At 50.9% G+C, this 9,715-nt stretch overlaps 1 protein-coding gene across 19 annotated transcripts; it reads left to right on the top strand.

Moving 5' to 3' along the window:
• The first annotated feature begins 714 nt into the window (after positions 1–714).
• Positions 715–8,926, top strand: AVPI1 (arginine vasopressin induced 1). Of its 19 annotated transcripts, none has more exons than XM_086379441.1 (4): positions 715–807; positions 6,282–6,338; positions 7,120–7,414; positions 8,364–8,926. In XM_086379441.1, the coding sequence occupies exons 2-4, from the start codon at positions 6,323–6,325 to the stop codon at positions 8,509–8,511; spliced, it is 459 nt and encodes a 152-aa protein (XP_086235567.1). In that variant the 5' UTR covers positions 715–807; positions 6,282–6,322; the 3' UTR covers positions 8,512–8,926. The 19 variants fall into 19 exon arrangements, with proteins under 19 accessions (XP_086235567.1, XP_086235582.1, XP_086235565.1 ...); XM_086379456.1 differs by having other exon boundaries at positions 7,017–7,414; XM_086379439.1 differs by having other exon boundaries at positions 6,282–6,403.
• The last annotated feature ends 789 nt before the right edge of the window (positions 8,927–9,715 follow it).

Genomic DNA, 9,715 nt, shown 5'->3' with positions numbered 1-9,715 from the left:
AATCTCAACACCTTCTTCACAGAAAAATATTACTCTGCCTCTAGGACCTCCCCAAGGGAGCTTAGGTTCCTTCCTAATGTTTATCACAACTGTAATAAACAATTAAATGTTTTTAGTTTTTCAATATTTTGCTAAACTGTAAATTCCCCGATTTCAAGATTAGAACCCAGGACATTCTGGCTTTGAAACCAAAGGTCTGACTACCGCACTAACTGTCCCTTCTCCTCCCTCAAAGCTGGAGCCAGAAGACAAGTGGAGTAGAGTTCAAAGAGCTGCAAGTCTGTTTGCAGAGGGCCACACGCAGCAGCAAGGAACACGGCGCCGCGCGCACAGGCCTCGGGTCCAGAGCAGGGGGGCATCCGTCACGTGTACCCGGCAGGGCCAGCCGTCGCCGCACCCCGGGGCAGGAATGCGGCCCCGCCCCCACTCCGGAGCCAGCAAAACCGCGCTCTCCTGGAGGACTGACGTCAATGAAAGGGGCACCTCCGGGCGCAGTGCGAGGGTGGCAGTGGGCGGAGGGAAAGCGCTGGGAGGGCACGCCCTTCGCTGCTTCTCCGCCGCTAATTGGACCTGGGGCCCTTTCGCACTCTGATTTCCAGGCCAGTGGAGAGAAGGGGGCGGAGCCGGGACACGCCCCTCGCCTCTTTACGGCCGCCGATTGGCTCACCGTGTCTCCGCGTTCGATTTTGGAAGGCTCGCCGGGAGCTCTCACCTAGGCTCGGCTGAGGATTGGCTGTTCCGGGGCTGGGGAGCGCTTTCTCCGGGGAGCCGCGGCTGCGACCGAGGTGGCCCTCCTCGGGAGGCCAGGTACGTAGGTCGGCAGCCAAGCTTTTGCTGCGGTGGAGGCGGGTGGGAGGGCTGTCAGAGCAGAGGCGTCGCTGAGACCCGAACTCCCAGGTCCAGTTAGGGCCCGTCATACGGAGCGGCCGCGTCTAAGACTTAGGGGCAGACCCGTTCTGGTGGTGTCGTCGTGTGACCTCGGCCAGGATACCCCCTCCCAAGGTCTTGTCCTGTTGATGAACGCCGTCTGGACCTTGTGAGCACCATCACGGCAGGAAGCTCAGAGCTGCGCTCGCCCTTTCGAAAACGTTGAAAGGGGTTGGAGTGGGCGCATCTTAGCTGGCCCTATCCCGATTTGAGGTCTATTGGCTCTGCGCTCCTGCGTGGTGAGTAATCGCTCTAACTCCCCACGGGACCATGGAGTGCTGAGGGCACAGACACACAGTATTGGGAGACCTGCCTTTGATCCCTGCACCTTCCAAACCCTGGAGAAGCAGATAGCAGATTTCAAAGCCTCCTGGGTCCTTCCTCCCCATGAAGACTTCCTCAGCCATCTGGCAGGAACAAAAATAGCAGTGGTTGAGAGTGGGCGCTGGGATCAGACTAGGGTTCCCATCCCAGTCTCATCACCTACCCATCTGTGTGACTTTGGGAAGTTACCAAACCTTTCTGAGCTCAGATTTCTCGTCTGTAAAATGGGTGTAACAAGGATAGTGCCTCCTCATAGGGAGGCACCTCATAGGGGTGTTGTGAGGATTAAAGATACTACTTCTCAGGAAGTGCTGTTCTGCATTTGACAGGGAGCAAGCTTGACAGGGAGCCTCTACTGCAGGTATGATTTAAAAGTCCACAGATGAACCTATCTCCCTTTACTCTCTTCTCCAAAGAGTGAAGGCCCTTTCTGAGGGAGTTTCATGACAGTAGTGAGAATGAAAATGGCAGAGATTCTGTAATCCCTGGAGGCTAAATAGCCTGTCTCCCTCCTGTCAGCTTCCCTGGTAGGTCAGTGGTAAAAGAATCTGCCTGCCAATGCAGGAGATACAGGTTCGGTCCCTGGGTTAGGGAGATCCCCTGGAGAAGGAAATGGCAACCCACTCCACTATTCTTTCCTGGGAAATCCCATGGACAGACAAGCCTGGAGGACTACAGTCCATGGGGTCACAAAAGAGTTGTACACGACTTAGCGACTAAACAACAGCAATAACAACTCCCTTCCATCATTCATTCATGATGTAGTGTGCTGGGATAGATCCTTGGCATACTAAAGTATTAATCTTCCTATCCCCTAAGGGTTATCTATTCTCACCATTTTGATGAAGAGCAAATTGAGGCAGGGGAAAACCAAGACCTGCCAATGTATTCAGTTATCAATGGCAGAACCAGAATTCAGGGTTCTTGGACTCTACAAAAGAGTTATTCCTAGATCTAGCAGGAGTTTGTTTTCAGGTCATATCTGAGAATTGACCTGGGAAAAGGGTCCATTTCCTTTCTCTACCTTCTGGGACACAGAATTGTAGACCAACCTGTGTCTAGTTCTCTACTGCCTGAGCTAGGCCCTGTGGGAGGCAGGACCCACATAGCCATTTGGACTGAGCCTCCTGCTTGAAGGAGCCACAGATTTTGGCTGCTGTCCAGTGGGCAGGGAAACAGGCCAAGGCCACAAATGTTGATATGGGCCTTGGGCCAGAGCCTCCAGGTTTTTTTTTTCTTTTCCTAAGAGGCCCTTGGCCTCTGGTTACAGATTATCATCATCACCAGTGCTATCTGAAGGGGGTGAGCTGAGTGAGTGAGGGCTCAGTTGCCGCCCAGGTCACACGAGTGTGTTGTGCCTGCCATAGCTCCCTTCACGTCCCCGAGACCACAGTGTGAAAAGCTCTCTGAACTGAGCTTCATACATTACAAAAAACGCTCGGTTGGACACCATATTTGTGTACTGCAAATTCAGTGCATGGTGAGTCACTTTTAAATATATTTCTTTGTCAGAGCTTAGCAGTTCCTTTATTGCCTGTTGCAAAACAAGTTGAACTTCAATTTCAACATTTGATATTTACTTTGGGAGTTCATTTTTAAGCTAGTTTAGATCAAATTGAAGGATTTTGCAATTAGTCTTTACTCATTAGCTCACAGATCCATGCCTATCTTTTATGCCAGCTCTGAAATGAAAGATCCATTTATAATCTTTTAATATAATAGCCCATGGTTTCATTTCCCAGTTTAAACAAGGGCCATTGTTCAAGTACACACTAACTTCCCTGGATTCAGGTCTTGTCCAGGAAATCAGTGGGAAAGTAACACATTGAATGAGACAGGAAATTTTCTCCTGATAGTAAATTTTCTCCTGAATCTTCTGATTCAGCTTTCTCAAAGTTTACCATCTAATCCTACTTGGAATCCACTGATTTTTATTCCCAGCCTCACTCTGCTGTCTAAATTCCAAGGTGGGAGGCCAAGCCAGGAGTGAGGGACCTCAAAATCTGGAGTTGCCAAGGCCTCCCCGAGGTTCACGAGGATATGGTTGAGGCTTGGGGGCTCAGACTGGCCCACACGGTTCCTTGTTGGTTTGTTTGTAACTCTGTAACTGACTGCTGGAGGCAGGGCCTTGCAGCCCTGGTAGAGGTGGGTGGCTGGACCATCTGGAAAGTCAGGCTCTGAGCCATTTCCTCCCTAAGACAGCTGCTGCTATTTGATCCTATGACCCATCTCTCTGAAGGGCGGGTAAGACTGCCTGAGTCCCAGAGCAGGACTATCAGCTCTTCTCCCACCACCCCGACCAGCCTAGGAGTCTACTCTGGGCTTGGCCACAGCCAGTCTGGGTCACTAGAATGCTTTCGAGCAGTGAGTTCTTTCTTCTACCAGACCCTAACCCCACAGCAGCCCAACAGTGTCTGGCCTCTAAGGAAGACTAAGGAGGGCAGAAAAGGGGAGTCCCCTGGCACCTAACTATACAGACGTGTCCACACATGTAGCTCCTGGGCCCTGGCAGAGAAGCTAACTCATCTCCACTTCTGTGTGGACCCAGCCTTGTCATGGAATTATTGACTCTCAACACCAGCACACGCCCCGGAGACTATAAGAATAAACCCTTCCTTTCAACTGTAAGAGGAAGGGCCCACAGAGGCCATGTGAAGTGCCTGAGGTGTCTTAGCCAGTGAGTGGCAGGCAGCACTAGGGCTCGAAGCTAGTCCTCTGACTCAAGCCAGAGCTCTGTGCACTGGGCCTCGTAGCAGCTCCTGGTTCCTTCTGTGGAGGCTGGGGCTCTTCCCCGTCAGAGTGCCATGGGTTCACGGCTTCAAGGCTGGGGGCGGCCTGTCACCCTGTAAACAGCTTTGGCGCTAGTGAAGATTAAAACAAATTCCATGCCCTGACTCTTACCTGGGGTGTGGGACATTCATCCTTCTTCCCTTTCTACTGGCGAGTTTTCCCCTACATGAATTGGAAAAGAATAGTGAAACAGTCTTCACAGATATAATGGGAAGAAATGTGCTTTGAGCTGCCAGGCTGTGAGGGCAACTTGGTGATTCAAAAGCTCCGGCTGCAGTCACTTAGACTAGGGCTCACCTGAGGATAGGGTGAGCTCAGGCTCAGGGCTATGTATTTCAGCTCCTCTTTAGTCCTCTATGAATGGCAATGAGGTTAACAGTGCCTGATTCCTAACAATGGTTTTGAGGATGAAATGGTATCATGCATGTTGCTGATTCAGAATAAATACCCCCAGCGTGCGTGTTTAGTCGCTTCAGTCGTGTCTGACTCTTTGCCACCCTTTGGACTTGTAGCCCACCAGGCTCCTCTGTCCATGGGATTCTCCAGGCAAGAATACTGGCGTGGGTTTCCATGCCCTCCTCCAGGGGATCTCCCTGACCCAAGGATCGAACCAGCGTCTCTTATGTCTCCTGCACTGGCAGGTGGTTTCTTTACCACTAGCGCCACCTGGCAAGACAAACACCCCATAGTAGTTAGCTTTTACTTCTCTTTATCAGCCTGGAAGTGTGACTTGGTGACTGTTGTTTTCTGGTCACAGGATATCATCCAGCTCTGGAGGTTTAATTACCACACATATTAGGTCTTAACTGGATTCCCATAATTGTGCCTACAGAGAGGCAGATTTTAAAATCCCCATTTTCCAGATAAAAAGCACAATTTTTTAAAAATTAATTTATCTGAAAGTCTTCTGCAGGTTTATTTTAGCTACTAAATCTTTTCAAAAGAGAGAGTGGGTTATGATAGAAACAGGGTGAGTGTAGAAATTATTAGAAGGAGGGTGGCTACTGAGGTGAGGAAGAGGGAAGGCCAGGGCAAGGGCAGGTGGGGAACAGTCATATCTGAGGAGTCTGAATGGGAGGGAGAGACGGCTCAAATTCTCAAGAGCATCAAAGGCAGGTGAGAGTCAGGGTTACGTCTGCAGGTGGGTAGGTTGAGGACAGGAAGCTGGTAATGCTCTTATTTCTATGATTCTGATCCTTTGTACTTTTTACAGTTGAGTATGTACATTTTTTATTTAAATTTATTTCAAATTTGATTTCTTTCTTTTTTAAGCTGGCTGCTGGCTGACAGATCTCTCTGTAATTAGCTGCATAGTGGGATCTGACTTAGCAACCAGGCCTTCCTCATTAGGCTCAGGACTGTGCAGGGAGAAGGGAGCACAGGCAAGGCCTTCAGCTGGCTCAGGCCAGACTGTTCAGAGGAAAAGGAGGGTCCACATTACACCCCTGCTGTAAGTGAAAAAGTCCTGAAGGCCAAGAAGAGGGGCATTTGTATTTCTTTAGCTCCCACTGGGGACCTGATACACACTAGACCCATTTAATCCTTACAATAATCCTGAGAAGTGTTATTAGCCCCATTTTCTAGTTGAGCAAGCAGGCCCAGAGAGATTGAATAACTTGCCTAAGGTCACAGCCAGGAAGAGCTTGGGTGTGTTAGCTGCTCAGTCGTGTCCTACTCTTTGCAACCCATGGACTGTAGCCTGCCAGGCTCCTCTGTCCATGGAATTCTCCAGGCAAGAATACTGGAGTGGGTTGCCGTTACCTTCACCAGGGGATCTTCCTGACCCAGGGATTGAACCCTGGTCTCCCACATTGAGGGCAGATTCTTTACCATCTGAGCTAACTGGAAAGCCCGGGAGTTCTGTATAATGCCAAGTCTTTGGTCTTCTGGTCTCCAGTCTGTTTTCCAATCCCATAGCCATTTCAGGCTGTAGTGAAGACAAGGATAAGGTGGGTACGCCTCTTATCCCTTTACCATTCACCAAAAACTACGTAGAACTGAGATAATTCTGTTTTCATTTCTTGCATATGGGGGTGGGGTGTGGCACTGGCCCGAGCCTAACTTTTATTGAACTTATCATAGATTTCAGCCTCTTGCACTGAGAGGATACTTCAATCCCGTAGCCCTTTCTTCTGCCCCTACCTTTCTCTCTGTGGTTCTTTGGACTGTGGTTAGATCTGATTGGTCTATTTCATCCTGTTTAAATTATATGGACTTGGCTCATCCCTTCTCCCCCCCAGGAGCTTGAAAATAGAAGACAGGATGCTCTTCTGTGTTACAGATGGAAAAGCAGACTGGTGGGACATCTTGCATGGTCTTAATGCTTTGTGTCTTCACTCAGTCCTCACAGCGACTCTAAGAAGTAGGTACTTGTATTGCTGATTAAGTTTACACAGGAAGCAGTGGAGGCGAGGAGGATCACCTAGCCAGTAAGTGGTAGAGGCGGCCGGAAGCCGGATTCCTGCCTGTGGAGCCCAAGGCCACAGCCCCTCACTTGCCTCTGTGCCACAGAGCTTGGGTCTCAGCATCAGAGTATTGTTCTTCAGTTTCCTCATCTGTGACATGAGGAGGTTAAAAAGTATCTACCTCCTAGGACAGTTGTGCTCGTTCATGATTCAACGATGTTATGTGAGTACAGCTGTTATGGGGGTACCTGCAACCTGAGTGCTTAAAACATTTCAGCTGCTATGGGTGTTATCACTCGGGCCTGGGCTCTGCGTGGACTCTGGAGCCAGAGAGACTTGGCCTCTGCTTCTGGCTATGCACTTACACATGGCTTTGTGTCCATGAGAAAGTCATTTAACATCTGAGGTGTGCATCTTCATCTCTAAAGTGGAGATGCACAATCCTTACCTTCTGTGACCCTTAATACCTAGGTCAGGCTTGTAAACACTGTAAAGTCTGACTATCGTTATTATCTCCCCAAGGTGCCCCGGGAAATCAGTGATTTCAAGTCAAGACTTACTCTATTTTAGCTACTGGAGAACAGAAACACCAGAAGCCCTTGTGTTGGTCAAGACCCCCAGGCTTGGGAAGGGCCCACTGAGCTGCTGACATCCCTCCCTGCTCCTTCCTCAGCACCCAGGATGGGCACCCCTGCATCTGTGGTCAGCGAGCCACCCCCCTGGCGGGCCCCCCCGGAGGTCCGGGGCCGCAAGCAGGCCGCAGCCAACATCTTCCAGGACACTGAGCTGCTGCAGATCCAGGGTCTGTTTCAGCGCAGCGGGGACCAGCTGGCTGAGGAACGGGCACAGATCGTCTGGGAGTGTGCAGGGGACCATCGTGTGGCTGAGGCCTTGAAGAGGCTGCGCAGGAAGAGGCCCCCTCGGCAGAAGCCCCTAGGCCCCTCGGTACACCACTGCAGCAGGCTCAGGTAGGCCATGGAGCACGACAGGCCCGCTCCTCCATTTCCCGGCTGGTGTGGCCTGAAGCCACTCACCTGGCCTCCCTGTCAAGTACCTGCCATTGGGGTTGTTGCCAGGTCTACACAGTGCCTACCGTGTGGTTGGCACTTAAGAGACTGTTACTGCTGGGGTCACCTATGACCCTGTGAACTCCCATGGGAAGGGGTGCCTGGGTCCACTCAGGGCCACCTCATTTCACAGAGGTTCTGAACCAGCAGCGAGGGAGGGACTATGGTTTGGACGGGGGAAAAAAAAATCCTATTTACCTGTTGTTGAACAGGTAACATTCAAAAATAAGCTGGGTGATCATCTGAGCTGTGGGACTACTGAGAAAATAGCATAGGGGAGTACCATAGAGGCATCAAGGGTTAAAAACTGTTGAGAAACTTCACCTGAAATTTCCCCCAGTCCTTCGCCTCTTTGCTTAGGTCGCTGCCCACTCAGGAACAGCAAGCCCCCAAGAGACCAAGCTGAACCATCTAGGTGGCCTAAGCAGTCACTCTGGGTTATGCTCTGTGCCCACAGTCAGAACACGAGATCTGAACAGGCCTTCAGAGGTCATCAGGGCCAGGGCAGCAGATCAGCTTTGTTGCTCCTATGAATTTCAGTTGATCAGTAATCCCTGCCGGAATCATCTTAAGAAGGCTACTTGCCCTCTGGTCTTGTACAGGACAGGATGAGGAGGGTGGAGAAACACAAGAGTGTCACACCCCCTGATCTAGTCCAACTCCCCTTACAGAAAAGCAGTCTGAAAGCTATGCCTTGTCATGCAGCTCTCTAGGGGCAGAGATGAGACCAGAGCCCTGGTCTCATTTGGCTCTGAACAGTGTGCTTTAATAGTTCATTAGGACCAGAATCTCTTCAGTCCCTGTTCTTTCCTTCCTACTGATGTTGGCTTAACATGACTGTTCCCTGCAGAACTGCAGAGCCCTGCGCTCCGCAGAGCAGAGCCACGGAGACGGCTTCCAGTGAGCAGCATGTGAACTCTAGGAGGGCCAGCGCCCGGATCCGCCGGAACTGGAGGAAGCCAGGACCCACAAGCTACCTCCATCAGATCAGACACTGAGCCGGGGAAGGGGCCGGGGCCGGCTGTATCCTCCCCAGGATTCACAGAGACTTTTGCCAAAGGGCTGGGGAAGGCAAAGAAGAGACAGCCTCACAACAGCCTCACTGCTGCCACTGGCCTGCGTGGGCCAGAACAGGCCCAGAGGCTTCCACTGAGCTGTCACAGCGGACCCGTTCCTCACCAGACTGAGGAAAAGCAGTGCCCGTTTCTGCCTCAGCCCTTCTCAGTTTAACACTATGCCTGGGCTGCAGGATAGTTTTCCTGGGAGTCGAGTGACAGGCACTCTGACGCAGCATCCCACTACTCCTGCTACAACTGTGGCCCACGGTCCAGTAGCTCGTCCCACACCCCTGCCCCTCAGGCCAGCACAGGAAAAACGTAGTTCACGTGGCAAAATAAACCATGTGCACTGAGAGCTATGTGAGTCTGTCACGCAAGGGGAAGATCTGGAAATGGACACTCTGGAGCCGGGGGTGAGGCTCGGGCCCACTGCAAGGTGAGGGCAATTCCCAGGAAGGAGAAAATAGAGCTGGCCTCCTGGTCCAAGGAGAGGAGAAGGGTCTTTGGCCCCTCCACCAGCTCCTATTACAGTCAGAGCTGCGTAGTGGGCAACGGGCCCAGGGTGGGATGAGTGCAGTCAATGCAGTGGGTACTTGCTCCTCAACTGCCCTCTTCACCCCTGTGGGCAAACCAGTCTGAGGCGGCTCCGCAGCTGCACAAACCATGCCTTTTGCATTACTGAAGTTTCCTGAAAACCCCTGAGGTGAGGATTTCTGACTGCTATTCTGGCTTTGGCTCAAAAGAAGCCATTAGCATTTAGCTTCCCTCTCGCCCCTCCTATCTGCTTGATTATCCTCACTTAGAGGAACCAGGGTTCAAATCGCTTCAGGTGGACAGGGATGCAGGGCTGCCCTCTTGTGGCCAAGAAGAAAAGCCAGTCCACATTCCTTATCCCAACCCCTTGGGGAAAGATGATTTTGGAATTTAGAATTATTTCAGCTTTTAGAAAGCAGACATTGCAAAAACTGTAAAATCCCTATCAGAGGAACATCTCAAAACAAAACACTAATATTTCTGCAAGAAATATTCACGGTAAGAAAGATACATGATGATTATAAACAGCTTTGCATCAATCAATGTAGGTTCAGGTCAGGTGTTGGTGTCAAATGGGTTAAAACAATATTTTGGGAAATGAGAACCTGTA

This window comes from Bos grunniens, chromosome 26, assembly GCF_055505025.1.
Source record: "Bos grunniens cultivar Pamir isolate PY7600 chromosome 26, Bosgru_T2T1.0, whole genome shotgun sequence".
Lineage (NCBI taxonomy): Eukaryota > Metazoa > Chordata > Mammalia > Artiodactyla > Bovidae > Bos > Bos grunniens.
Note: the sequence above shows the minus strand (reverse complement) of the source record. Positions and strands in the feature narration are given on the sequence as shown.

Coding starts and splice junctions, on each gene's coding strand:
- AVPI1 (XM_086379437.1), top strand. CDS start 6,604: ATGAGGAGGTTAAAAAGTATCTACCTCCTAGGACAGTTGTGCTCGTTC. Junction 6,670..7,016: donor TCATGATTCAACGATGTTAT/GTGAGTACAGCT, acceptor ACTCTATTTTAG/CTACTGGAGAACAGAAACAC. Junction 7,415..8,363: donor CACCACTGCAGCAGGCTCAG/GTAGGCCATGGA, acceptor TGTTCCCTGCAG/AACTGCAGAGCCCTGCGCTC.